The sequence below is a fragment of the Alligator mississippiensis genome, chromosome 3 (assembly GCF_030867095.1).
Source record: "Alligator mississippiensis isolate rAllMis1 chromosome 3, rAllMis1, whole genome shotgun sequence".
Taxonomy (NCBI): Eukaryota; Metazoa; Chordata; order Crocodylia; family Alligatoridae; genus Alligator; species Alligator mississippiensis.
The window spans coordinates 53,724,699-53,739,569 of record NC_081826.1 but is presented as its reverse complement, the minus strand read 5'-3'; the positions used below and the strand labels follow the sequence as shown (position 1 = coordinate 53,739,569).

Genomic DNA, 14,871 nt, shown 5'->3' with positions numbered 1-14,871 from the left:
TCCTCCCTTGGTGGGTACCCCCTTGGAATGAGTCAGGGTAGGTACTGTCAGGCTGCTGAAGCTGAGCACAAATGGGTACCATTTTATGCTCATGGGGAATGCTACCCGGTACCTGGAAGTCGTGGTGATCCCTTATGCCTTAGCCCAAAAAATAGCTACTGCCACAGAACTGTTAAAGAATGTTTTATAGGTAGCCCCTCCCCCCCTCCCGGAAGATACTACCAGATCAAGGCATGGTCTTTTTTGTTGTGGCTATTGCAAGAGATATGGGCCCTATCAAAGTCCACCTGGTCAAGACCTCCACTTACCACCCTCAGATGGATGGTCTGTGGAAAGGTTTAATTGAACTCTGAAGATGTTGAGAAAGTATGTAGCTGGAGAACCCTGTATGTGGGATATAATTCTGTTGTACTTACTGGGTCCCCAATACTTCATGGGATTCTCTCCCTTTGAACTGCTATACAGGAGACAGACCAGAGGTGTATTGGACCTCCTCCATAAGACCTGGCAGGTACAGGGCATGAAGTCTCAAAATATCATCCAATATGTTTTAGGCCATAGGAATGACTGAACCTAGTATGGGTATTTGCCTGGGTGAACCTCAAGGCTACACAACAAACCCAATAACAACAATATAATAAGAATATAAAACTCTGGGTCTATCCCTCTGGGGATCAGGTCCTGTTGTTGCTCCCCTTGTCAGAGAGAAATTGCTCGCTAAATGACAGAGCCCCTATGAGAGAAAGGGCAAGTTGGAAACCTGGCTTATGAAGGTGAGGAGGCAACATGAGGCTCAAATATATCTTGTGAATCTTCTGAAGCTATAATGAGCCTGTGAAGCACTGAATGCCTCAACTGCTTTCTCAGCAATATCAGCAGTGTTGGAAAGAGAATTCAACTCCCAACCAGTGAGGTTGCTCTGGGGCAAAACCTGTCCACAGCTCAACAGGAGGAAGCAAAGGTCTTGTTGAAAGAATCTCTAGATATGTTTACAACTTGGCTGGAAAAGACCACACAAATTGATTGTAAGATCATCCTGCTGAAACCAGGATGTTCCATTCAGAAGAATGTCTCCCAAATACCTGAGCATCCATGGGTAATGGTAAAGGAGTTGGCCAAGTATGCCAACTCATCAAGTGAACAGTGCAGCCCAATCATGTTGGTTCCCAAACTGGACAAAGTGGATAGGCTTTGCATTGTTTTCTGTATGCTGAATGCGACATCAAAGCCTACTCCATACCCTGAATTGATGAATTATTACAGTGGCTGGGGAAGGTCAAATATATATCAATGTTGGATTTAACAAAAGGTTACTGGCAGATTCCCTTTGTTTTGGAGTCCCAAGTGTTAACAGCATTCACAATGCCTTGGGGCCTGTACCAGTTTAGAACCCTGCCCTTTCATCTCCATGGTGGCCTCTACCACATTTCAGTTTCCAACGGATAAAATATGTAGCCTCACCAGGAGTATGTGGCAGCTTATCTTGACAATGTGGAGGTGTTCACTTGTACATGGAAGGAACCTCCAGAGAATTAGGCCAATGTGGTGCCTATCTTCAAGAAAGGGAGGAAAGTAAATCTGGGGAACTATAGGCCCATCAGCCTGACCTCTATCCCAGGGAAGATCTTGGAAAAAAAATCATCAAAGAGTCAATTCTTGACAAACTGGCTGATGACAGCCAGCATGGGTTTACTGCAGGTAGGTCTTGCCTGACCAATCTCATTTCCTTCTATGACCAGGTGACATATCACTTAGACAAGGGAGAAAAGATTGACCTTATATATCTTGACTTTAAAAAAAGCCCTTTATCTGGTGGCCTATAATCTCCTCATGGAAAAATTGGCGAACTGTGGCTTTGGTTACATCACAATCCAATAGTTGGGGAACTGGCTCCAAGGTCGGACCCAGAGAGTGGTACTCAATTGAATTAAATCATCATGGTGCTCCATGACCAGTGGGGTCCCCCAAGGCTCTGTCCTTGGGCCTGTACTCTTTAACATCTTTATTAACAATGTAGACACTGGTGTCAGAAGTGGACTGGCCAAGTTCACCGATGACACCAAACTTTGGGGTAAAGCGTCCACACCTGAGGATAGGCTGGTGAGCCTGGCCCACCTTGACAGGCTCAGAAAATGAGATGAAAACCTGATGCCATTCAACACTGAAAACTGCAAGGTTCCACCTCGGGGAAAAAATCCCGCAGCATGCTTATAGGCTTGGCAGTGCTACACTTGCTAGCACCATGGCCGAAAGGGACTTGGGGGTCATGATTGACCACAAAATGAATATGAGCCACCAATGCAAAGTCGCAGCTGGTAAAGTGAGCAAAACTCTGGCTTGCATCTATAGATGCTTCTCAAGCAAATCCTAGGATGTCATCCTCCCACTGTACTAGGCCTTGGTGAGGCCACAGCTGGAGTACTGCATTGTATTCTGGGCTCCACAATTTAAAAAGAATGTGGTAAAGCTTGAGAGAGTCCAGAGGAGAGCCACGCACATGGTCAGAGGGCAGGAGAACAGGCCCTATGATGAGAGGCTGAGAGCCATGGTACTCTTCAGCCTGGAAAAGCGCAGGCTCAGGGGGACCTGGTGGTTGCCTATAAGTATATAAGGGGTGTCCATCAGGATCTGGGGGAACACCTTTTCATTAGAATGCCCCAAGGGATGACAAGGTCAAATGGTCACAAACTCCTCCAAGACTGTTTTAGGCTGGACATAAGGAAAAACTTTGTTACTGTCCCAGCCCCAAGGCCTGGAACAGACTGCCTGCAGAGGTGGTGCAAGCACCTTCTCTGGACTCTTTTAAGAAACATTTGGACACCTATCTTGCTGTGATCCTTTGACCCTAGCTGACTTCCTGCCCCTAGGGCAGGGGGCTGGACTCAATGATCTTCCGAAGTCCCGTCCAGCCCTAATGTCTATATATGAAATCTATGAAATTAGGGCAGTGATACAGTCACTTTGGGCTGCAGTCCTTATAGCAAATCTTGTAAAATACCAGGCTGGCTGTAGGGGTGCTACGTATTTGGGGTATGCACCAAGCAATGTGGGGATTAGGCTCCTCCACTGACAAACTGAAGGTCCTGGTAGAATCCCCCATACCCAAGATAAAAAGGCATCTAAAGGCCTTCTTGGGATTGGCAACCTGTTACTGGCACTTTATACAGTGATAGCCTTACTAACAGAAAATTTGTGAAAGCTGGCCCCCAGAGAAGCAGAGTGGTCTCCAGCATGTACTGATTGCCTTTGGGGAGATAAAATGAATACTGTTCACTAACCCAGCACTGTGTAGTCCAGTGCTGGGTTGGAGGTTTATTTCTGCAAAGAGATGCCTCCAACCTTTAGGTGGAGGTTTGTTCTACAAACAGATGCCTCTGGGCAAGGCTTTGGGGCCGTTCTATCAGGATTCAGAGGATGGAAAACACCCAGTCCTGTATCTGAGTAGAAAGCTTCTTCCGCAAGAGCAAAAATTCTCGGTAATAGAGGACTGCTTCGCAGATAAGGTGGGCAGTCAAGGCTACTGCTGCGGTCCCTTTTACTCTCATTATGGATCATGGCTACTTTACATGGTTAGATGTGATGTGAGAAGCCAATCCCAGACTGATGCAGTGGTCCCTAAGTACTTTCTAGGAACTCTGCAGCTAAAAATACTTATAGAATTGACACAGCTTCTGCATTTGTTCTCACTTGGTGAACAACAGAGAGTTTTCTACTGGACATACAAAGGAATATGAACAGTCTATCCTAAGAAAACTCTGGTTTCAAGCAATATTTTATAGAAGTTAAAGGCCCGAAGGCATCATTAGTTCAGGGCAGTCCACATTCAGAGTGCTGGGACTGTATATTACACAGGTCATAGGACTGGGGCGGTGTACCGTGTGGGCTGCATACTGCAGGGGCTACTCTCCGGGACATCTGCTGCATGTAGCCTCCCCACTGCCACCACTGGGTGGGCAATTCCTCACCTCACCACTCCAATGTGATCAGTGTGAGACCCTCCTACCCCATGCTACCACTATGTGAATGAGGTCCCCTTTCCCACTGCTGCTGCATGACTAGCATAAGCCCTGCCTTCCTCTCCTCCCCTCTCCTGATATGCGAGCTCACCTGCTTACTACCATCATCACTTAGGCAATTCCCCCTCTTCCTCACCTCCCCCCATGGTGCTGCATAAGCAGCACAAGCCATCCAGCTGAGCCCCTGATAGTGACATGGTCATGCAAGCAGTGAGCTCACTGGGCCTCCTGCCATGCCCCACAGACAACAGCTGCTACTGCTGCAGCAACTAAAGCAATAGGAGCATATGCAGTGGGCAAGAGCCCAGGGGCTGCACGTTAACCTCTTGCATGTCTGACGTGGCATGCCCACTGGACAGCCCTAGACTAGCTCATCAGTCTGACCTCCTGTATATAACAGTTCCCTAAATTCAAATGATTACCTCTACATTGATCCCAATCACTTATGCTTTGCCCAAGCTCAACTTACCCTTTAGAACAGGGGTGTCAAACTTGTCTGGCCCAAGAGAATAAAGAGTGATTAAACATGAAGTAAGATGCACAAGGATCTCCAAGTTTTGCCATTCTGAGCACAGTAATGACTGCCATAAATTATCTTTAAAGCATACAGGGACTAAATCTGCATGGCAGAGATACACACTTAAGTGGAAGGAGAACTCAATCCTGCATTAACAGTAGTGTAGCTATGTGATCTTCATGTTAGCCCTTCTACTACTATGCAAGACACCCCACTGTCATCCTTGCCATTGCTATTATTTGTAAAATAGCACTGTCTCCTCACACAGGCCTGTCCTGTATCCTTTTTCTATTCTTTACTCTTTTGAGACTTAATTATTCTCCATGCAAAGAATCGGACCCAGCAGTCATCCTTCACTGTGCTGCCACTACACACCGAATAACCTTCAAAGCTAGAGCATTTGGGACCTTTAAGTGCCTGTATTGATCAGCGCTCTATTAGATGAGTTGAAGAGAAGAGTTTGGGGAATTAGATTTTTAAACTCTAATTGCTACCATCCACTGCTGGTTAGGATCTGGCTAAAGAAATGTGTGCAAAGCCTTTCTGTGGGAAGTGCTAAGTCGGTTGGCTTACCAACAGTAATACAAGGGAAAAAAAGATGGGCGATATAAGTAGCTATATAGTCTTGAGTACCTGCTTTTACTATAGCAGGGTGTATAGTCTCTCTGAAGGCTTTTCTACACGTGGAAATGAGTGCACAGTAAAATAGGGGGTAAATTTATAGTGCACTGTCTACTTTAATTCCCTTAGTGGAAAATTTTAATGCATGCTTCTATTGCTCTCTCAAATGGAGAAGTGTCTTGCCCAGCAGTACCTCATAGTAGTTAGTGTGAAGTAGCTAGTGGGTGCATCTATAAGTGCGCTGTAGAGTTGACTAATTAGCTCTGCAGTAAAGCGTCACTATCTACATGTGCCCATATTAGGGTGCAGTAAATTAATTAACTCTGCCTTAGGATTGTACTGTACCTATGACAGAGTAATTTATGCCACTGCAACGCATGTGCAGTGACAGGGACTAGCTGAGGCACAAGGGTGCTACAGTGTGGAGGCTGCCTCCTGGCTAGTCCCACACTGGAACACGCTCATGCCCCAGCCAGCTCCTCTGCTGCGTGACACCAGCACTTGGCACCCAGGGCTGATCCCCAGGGGCCCCCTGTCAGCCCAGGGCTGCTCTGCCCTGGCTCAATGTGTTTCGGTCCTGAGTGCAAGTGGAGATGCTGCACCCAGGAGAAATAAACCCCGGCATGAATTGCACTGGAGTTTGTTTCTTCACCTTAATTGGACATGTAGATGTACCCAGTGGCCAAGTTTCCATGAGATGCTGACCATGGGCAACTGGTGCCTCCTGAGTCTGGGGGAGCACCCATGGGGGCCGGAGCTGGCAAGCTCCCACAGGCGCCAGCGTTGGCAGCAGGAGCAGAGCTGGCAAGCACCCACAGGCACCACCACTGGCGTTGGCCCTGTCAGGGGGGACACGTGCCCCCCTGTACCCTCCCTATGCATTGCCTACGATGCTGACTGTACAGTAGCTGGTTACAACTGCGCAGAAGCGGTGTGTGGCACGAACCATGACATGATACTACTGCGCAGTCGTAACAAGCAGTAACAACTGTGCAGTCAGTGTCTTGTGTAGATGTGGCCAGTGTGCAGTATATTCACAATCTAGTTTTCCATGCAGTAAGTTCGCTATATGGACATGCTCTTGTGTATGAAAAGAGGAAGGAAAAACGGCTACCAAGTGTCTCTAGAATACTTGTGTCCATTTCACCTATGAGTATGTCTACAGCGGGGAATTATTATATTGTAAGGGTGACTTTACAGCACACTAGTACTTCACACTGGGTGCATTTACATGAGATGCTAAATGCATAGTAGACTAATTCTACTGTGCATTAGTGTCATGGCTAAAGCTGTGCTAATGTGCTAATGCGCAGTAGAAATAATCTACTATGCATTAACATCTCTAAGACTGTGCACCAGCACTACTGTGGTTACTGTGCATTGAGTTAGTACCTGTTATTGCAGGTACTGAACTTAATGTGCCGTAACAACGGCACATTAATGCATGTGTAGATGTGCCCACTAACTGCCCGGGTGAAGCTTAGTGGAGTAAGCTGCCTTCCACTATGTGGGCACATCTACACGTGTATTAATGTGCCATAGTTACAGTGCATTAAGTTAGTACCTGTTGTTACAGGTAGTAAACTCAATGTGCAGTAACCAGTTCCACTGCACAGTAGCACCAGCGCATGCATTTTTAGTGATGCAAATGTTCAGTAGACCAATTCTACTGCACACTAGCACTTTAACACGGCTTTTGCTATGACACACTAATGCGCGGTAGAATTAGTCTACTGCATATCTGGCGTCTCATGTAGATGCACCCTGTGTGTCTTAAGAGTGCCCACAAGAGGAGTTACTACACAGCAGGTGGAGTTTTCCAAGTTCAAGCCTAGCTTACTGCACAATAACTTCCTATTCTAGACAAGATTTTACTATATATTATGCCTGTAAAGAAATTATAAAGCAGTGAACTGTGTGTCAGTTTTGTGGGTTTTTGCTGAATGGTCTTAGAAATGCTGTTAGCAGACACAGATAAAATAATAATACATGTGGCTCTTGAAGTAGCCTATAATGCTGTTATCAACATTGCTGATCTACTTTTTGTTACTGGGGTTGTTTTAAATTACACGGTAAATCACTGGCATCTTACAGTTTCTACAGAATGATTTCTTGTTTCTAAAATCATGTTGGGAACCGCTCACAATAGCAGGGAGATCAATGTGGTGCTTGAATTAAACTAAACACCTACCTGTCTAATCCCTTTCTCTTCTGTGTCTGATTTACAATGTTGCTAATTGCATTCCTGGATTCCCAATACCTGTGGTGCCAATTTCTGCAACTCCACAAAAAGAGTTGGTTTCATAATTACTCTATATCAACTCTATTGTTGTGAAATCAAATTCCAGAAGTACTTTATGCATAGCATGCTCTGTCAAGGTGCTCTTGTTCAAATTGCTGCCAGCATGATATCTTTCACTGTTAGTTGTTACTTGATGGAATTTAATAAATATTCATTGGCAGAGTGCAATGTAATTGATTCAGCCACTTTCATTTTTATCAGCCCTGCAGGGGACCACAGCTTCTGCAAAAAATCTCCAAGATTTGCCAAAGGTTGACAGTAAGAAGCTTTTGGAGATTCACTTGGTAAAGAGAGGAGAAGAGAAGTAGTAACATGATGCATCTAATACACATTGTCAGGAAAAAAACCTATATGGCTCTCTGGATGACTAATGTGCATTATGTGATAAACTGAAAATTATGAATGTGTAATTCAAAATGAAATGCTTTGATATCAAGTAGGTTTATGGTCAGGCAGCAATAATTTACATGCTAAACAATGTTCTTTTAAAATTAAAATATACTCTGTTCAAATTTATTTTTTCACTTATTATACAATAGATTTTCTATAACTAAGAAGAAAAATAATGATTTCAATATATGTTTGGGCACACACCATAAGTAACCACAAACCTAATTCCAAAAGAATAATTCTTCTGAACTCTGTCTAATGGTCTTCTCAAACTACTTCCCCAGTATTTAAATCCTTAGAAAAGTACAGTCAAAATGCCTGAGGCTGAATCCATTCAATCTTTGAAGGTTAGTCTAAGCTGCACATATTGAACAGATAAGCAAGCAAACAGACATTCACTTTTGATTCTGGAAATGCAGCCACATACTTGCAGTGGCCTAGGCCACAAGCTGGAGGGTGCTAGAGAAGGCCTCCCTGCTGGGCTGGAGCAGACAGCTTGGGCCAAGGCTGGCCTACCTACCCTGCAAGGGGAGTGCAGGGTGTTTGTGGGGGAGGTGCAAAGCATCCTGGGATACTGAGGGACTGTGAGTTAATTTGAATCTGGAGGGGATCTGGGACAGAAGTTCAATAAACCAGTTTAACCTAAATCAGTTAAGTGTAATGTTACATCCATCCAGGTTCATCTTAAACCAGTTTTGGCCATTTTGAAAGCAGTTTATGTGCACTGAACTTCTGTTGTGTTACAGATTTGAACTGGTTTCCGACCACTTATACTGGTTTGCGTGTCCCTGGCCTTACTAGTTGGTGTGGTTTGTTGACTTTTTAATTCTTTTTTTTCCGGGGGGAACGGGGTAGGGGGAAGGAAGATTAAGATGGCCAAGTAGCCTTTAAGTAAATGGCTTGATTACGCAGTTCTGCATATACCTCTCCTTATTCACTGTCATGAACTTTATATCATAAGCCTTGTCAAGGCTGGGCTAGAAATCTAAGTGTTGTTACTAAATTAGAACTCTTAATCCAGTGCATATTAAGTGCATGTTTCTTGTATAAAAGCAGCATTTTCTTTTGTGAAATCAACAGGTGTCACATGCATGCATCTGCAGTCAGAATTGTGTCCTAACAATGCCTGGCTTGGTATTGTTAGGTAAATAGTTATTTAAATGTAATTTGTGTCCTTGTAGGCACTGCAAATTCTGCCACATTCTTTGAAGCACACACTTCTAACTAGCCTTCCAGCAAACGATCGCATTCCTGGTTTCCTCTTGTTTCATAAACAAGACGGCAGAAATATAAACAGTAGACACACAGTAGCATATTCAGCAATTTTTCAGGCTTTGTGGTTACCTGGATCATTTTTTTGTAAACCAGTAGTTTTAAAAATATCCCACAGAACTCAGTTCTCCTCTCATTTCCACTGCTGTAAATTAAGAGTAACTGTACAGCAGTGACTGGACTTGGAAAAGTGTGAAAGGAGACTCTGGGCCTTTAATCTGTTTCGTTTCTCCTTCTGCTCTGTTGTATTTTATTTCAAACAGAGCAGACTTGCTGTTAAGCAGTGGAAAATTTTTAAACTTAGGTAACTTTTTTGTTGGTTATCCACTTACCGGAATGCCAGTGAAGGTAACTGGAGGTGACTGCCAAGAGATGCTAAAGCTACTGCCATTGGGAGTGAACTTCGTTGACCCTGGAATGTTCACTGGAGGCGTGGCCTGTTTAAAAAGAAAACGTTATTCCAGTATAGAGAGGCCTTTCAAAGACTCTGTCACTCCTTAAAACTGTAAAGCAACCAGGCTTTCAGAGAGTGAAAATAATTCTCCAATGGCACTGGAGGCAGGCATTCTGCTGTGTTCTCTGTGGGGGACAAACATGAATAAGGGCAGCAAGAAAAAAACACGCACAGCTAATATTTAACTGGACAGAAAAAGTTTGAAGGATCTTGCAAGAAGCAGCTTCCACAAGTAACATTTTGAAAACTGATGCCTGCCTACCCCCTACAAGTATAAGTCCATAAGTCCATTGGTATAAGTTATACCAAATAAGTTCTAAAAAATAGTATCTGACCAGCTAATAGCAAAAATCTTTATTAGGAATGATCTAAAGCCCCATCATGGTAAAAAAAAAAAAGTATCAGACTTATTTGAATACAAGATGACTCCCAATAATTAGAAACTGTATATGAAACATTTTGAAATATATATATTTCCACATAAAGAATCTAATTATTGGAGGGTTGCCTTGAATTTGTCCCCCTCCCACTGCTACAGCAAGGAAAATACATTTTTTTTGGGGGGGGTGGGGGCAGATGGCCAACTTTCCCCCTCCAATTTCCTTCCTCTGCAGCTCCATCTCCCATGCTACCCCCCCACCCTTATTATCAGACCCTGCTCTCCCTCAGCATGTGGAAGTGAGGGGCAAATTTCAAAACACTGACTGTACTATGAGTATCCATAGACAGTTCATCCAGAACTAATACATTTTGTCTTTTTTTAAATTGCTGCAAGTTTTAGCACAGGTACTCCATAAACACACTTTTAAGCAGCACTTTAGCATCTACTTAAGAGTACAAACTTTTTTTTTAAGGAACATTTTTCATGTTCCAAGCCAAATCAATTCCAAATCCATGAGTCATTCAAGAACCAAATATGGCCCTACCACCAGCAAACATCCTCCACCCCTACCTTGGGTGTCAGAAGTTTCCAAATCCTTTGGCAAGCATCCTACATGCAGGCCCAAGCCCAGAAGCTTGGGGTTCAGATGCCCCCAAGTTTTGCTTGCCCTTAGCCATACAAACAAACTAAGGAGAAGTCTCCTATTTCAATAAGATTGGCATATATCCAAGATCTTCCCACTGGAAGAGAAAGTGGGAGGCACTACCTTGGCCAGGGTACTATGCCCTGCCAGAAAAATGATTTTCCCCTGCAACTAGGAAAACTGCCTTAACAGCCATAGTATTTCGTCCGCCAGATAAGTATACAAACTATGCAAGATATTAGTCCAAAGCCAAAAGGCTCATGATTTATCAAACTGTTCACTGGGCTGGGCCCCAACAGAGTCAACAGTGTTTCAAGCTGTGTGACCCTATGGCTCAGCACTGCTCAGTCTGTGTGTACTACAGATAACTCCCACAAAGGATCTATGTGGTAATTAGCTCCTCCCACTCATGACTGGAACCAGGTGTTCTTCTCACAAGTTCTGGGATCCTCCAAAAATTTATGTGCAGATTAGTCACAGAGCAACCTGGTCCAGCTCCATCTCATGCAGGGCAAGGCCACACTAATCATATGCGACTGGCTGAGAGAGGGGCCAACAGAGGGATTCTGTACAAACTGTTTGAGGCCCTGTTTGGTGATGTCTGCCAGATATTTAAGGCCGGTGAAAAAACAGGAATCATTGGAAATGAGAAAGAAAAGCCCAGGTCAGCTGTGGGAGTGAAGAAGTTGAAATATAGTCAATGCATTGGCTCACTATGACTTGAAAAAGAGTTGGTGCAATGGGCAGGATTGTGCATCTTCTTCAGATGAGCTACACTAATCTACCCTTGTGGTAGGTTCTCATTAACATATTTTCTATACTTACCAAAGCCTGGAGGCTTAGGGTTTGGATGCCCCCAAGTTTTTCTTGCCCTCAGCCATATGACCCCAGGAGCAACCTAGGGAGAAGTCTCTCATTTCCATAAAGTGGGCATAAAGCCAAGATCTTCCCACTTGAGCAGCAAGTGGGAGGTTTGCTATGCATTACCTCCACAGGTTCCACCTGTGCCAGCAAAGAAGCTGGGCTTTCATGTAGGATGCCTGCCAAATGATTTGGAAACATTTGAAACCCCACATGGGGGTGGAGGATGTTTGCCAGTAGTAGGGCCACTTATGGTTCTTGACTGACTTGCAGATTTGGAATTGATTTGGCTTGGAATATGAAAAATTTTCATTAAAAAAAAAATATTGTTTATATTTACCTGGCAGGGGAAATACTGTTACCACTAAGGTGGTTTTCCTAGTTGCTGGGGATAGCTGCTTTTCTGACATTAGGTAGTACCTGTGGAGGTAATGTATAGTTAACCTCCCATTTTCATTTCCAGTGGGAAGATCTTGACTTTACACCCACTTTATGGAAATGGGATACTCCTCCCTAGCTTGCTCCTGTGGCTCATAAGGCTGAGAGCAAGCAAAACTTGGGGGTATCCGATCCCCAAGTCTCTGGGCCTGGGTCTGCATGTAGGATGCTTGCCAAATGATTTGGAAACATCTGAAGTCCCAGGTGGGGGTAGAGAATGTTTGCCGGTAGTACACCACATTTGGTTCTTGAATGACTCACAGATTTGGAATTGATCTGAGTTGGCTTAGATCATGAAACATTTTCCTTAATAAAAAAAAATATATATTTTCCATACTTAGGTAGCACAGGAAATAAGATGGCACTATGGAGTGGAGCATTGCACCCTTGTCTGCTTGTGGGCAGGAGTCCTTACATAGTTAGCTTCTCAATGGCCAGCTCTCAGCGGGAGGATCTCGGTTACATGCTGACTTCATGGAAATGGGAGACTTCTCCCTACCTTGCTCCTGCGCCCATATGGCCAAGAGCAAGCCAAACTTGGGAGCATCCAAACCTCAAGCTTCCGGGCTTGGGCCTACATGTAGGATGCCCACCAAAGGATTTGGAAGCATCTGAAGCCCATGGTAGTAGGGAAGGATGTCTGCTGGTAGTAAGGCCACATTTAGTTCTTGACTGACTCATGGATTTGGAATTGATTTGGATGATTTGACTTGGAACATGAAAAATTTTCCTTAAAAAAAAAAAAAAAGATTTCCCATGTGTTTAGAAGATGGGAGAAAAGAAAATGATAGTTGTCAGGAGAAAGGAGGACTGGAAACTGTTATTTGTTTAATGTGTGTGGGATAAAGGTCTGTATATATAAAACGGTAGTCACTGTATTAGTTTTGTATTAAGGTATATGTAAATAGTGTTTGGTTGAAGTTATTGTATATGGGATAGGGTACTGGATTTTGGCATTTGTATTGGGTTTTGGTAAGAGATTGATATTTGCATATAAGTATATTTTATTATAAAAAAATATTTCCACGTGTTTTATAGTCATGCTCAGTATTGGGTGCATTTAATCATTGGGTTTCCATTACTGACTACATACTACTTTTGGCAGCTGTTTAATGATATACAGTGTATTTAATGAGGTTTCCTTGTATGTGAATGTAAGATGAGGGGCCTTTTTTCCTCATGCTGATGGGGGTTGGAGGGGGAGGGAGGTGACCCTTGTCTTATATTTGAGTAAATATGGTATTTAAAATGAAATTTAAGACAGCTAAAGTACAGAAGGAAAGTAGTTTCTGATGTCAAACAGTGTTAATGACTAACAATGTGAGGCAGCTTTTCTGCAATTACATGATATGTGTGCTGAAGTATATTATAATAAAGTCAGACTTTCAAAATTTTTTACAAAGTGGATTTAAATCATTCTCTGGATTTAATTAGTTACAGAAAAGATGCACCTAAACCAACTTTCTGCAGACAGACTATGGCTCTCTTGGCTCATTATCTTTCAAGCTAAGTTTTTATACTGTACTCATAGCATTGATGGTGACCATCTTTCTTCTTAAGTCTTTTTTGCCCTTTTCAAGCTTCCTTTATATGCTGAATGTCCTTGGCTAGAAAGTGAGACGTTCTGAGGATGCTAGATTTCTCCTCAACCTGTCTTCTTAGTTTAACCCCTTCTTATTTCAAAGAATTAACAAAACAGAACTTTTTTCCTCTAGGAGGAGCATGAGTAGCTGTCTTCAGGACAAGCTTCTCATACTTTTGTGAATCAAACTTTATAATAAAAAAGGCTATTATTTTATATTTATAGCATTTTAAATGAGCTGCCCTCCCCCTCTTTAGCTTAAACCATACAATAAACATCCATTTAAAATACTGCATTTGATCACAGCTACTTAAACTGTCTCCTTCATTAGGCTCAGTCATGTTGAGCAGGAAGGATGACAAGCTAGAATCTTGCAGACCCTTGCAGGAGCTAGTCTTCAGGGAAAATAAGCATTTGTCTAAAGCCATCCTCTAGGCTCTCTCAAAGAAGAAAGAAACAGCACCACTTGAGTGATATTATCTACTGGAACTGAAACTATATGTAAATCAGTGCTATCATAGTCTTCTAACTGGTCTGATAGAGTCAGCATAGACAAGGTTGTCTTATCTAATACTTGGGGACTGCATATCAGTACAGTCTGTACCAAAATGCAGCTTTTCTTGATAACATTCAAGCTTTAAGCAGGGAACTCCAGATGATACCAGAACTGCAAATCAAATCTTATTATTTTTCTTTAAAGGGTACATATAAAACATAGTGATATTGCTAGTAGCAGCTATTTGATACAAGCTATTTGGGGGTTGAGAGAGAGATGGCATCCTTCTCTAGCACCCTGTTAGAGAGCCTTGGTTCAGTACTTAGAGAAAGGGTGACACTGTTATTCTCAGAAGTATTCTGATGTGAGACCTCCTAGGGTAACCTCCAAGTACTGACCCCTGTTTAATTTACAGGCAGCATCAAAACCAATGTATTACATTGCTTTAGGAACAGATCCACAAGAAGCTGGGAGGTACCTCATTAAATCCACAAACCCTCCGTACAAGTACCACCTAATCTTAGATGTGCCTGGAATCCCTAGATGCCAAAAGGCCTGCTGCTGGGCATGCCCAACACCACTGAAATTTTGATGGTGCAGAACAGTAGTTCATTTCTAGTCATGTCAGGATTCATAAACTGTGCGTTATCAAGGTTTATATTGCCCATGAGTCTCCACAAGAACACAGTATTGGAAGGTACTTCTTAGATCATCAAATCCAATTCCTTACTAGTGTACATACCATGTTAGAAAATTCCTTCCATAAACTGCTAAAGAGCCATCTTAAAATCAGTCCCACAAGACTGTTTAGGATCATAACATTTCTGATATTTACAAACTTTCTTTTCACTTGCAGGTCTCCACTTGATTTATGGCCCAGACCTATTTGTTCTTTTG

General features: G+C 43.1%; 1 protein-coding gene across 4 annotated transcripts in view; it reads right to left on the bottom strand.

The window, feature by feature from the left end:
* Positions 1-14,871, bottom strand: part of ZNF704 (zinc finger protein 704) — a 189,990-nt gene that overhangs the window by 13,268 nt on the left and 161,851 nt on the right. For all 4 annotated transcript variants that reach the window (XM_059723948.1, XM_014606906.3, XM_059723947.1 and 1 more), the window contains exon 7: positions 9,451-9,555. In XM_059723948.1, the coding sequence (XP_059579931.1) occupies positions 9,451-9,555 (105 nt within the window). The remainder of the gene's footprint in view (positions 1-9,450; positions 9,556-14,871) is intronic.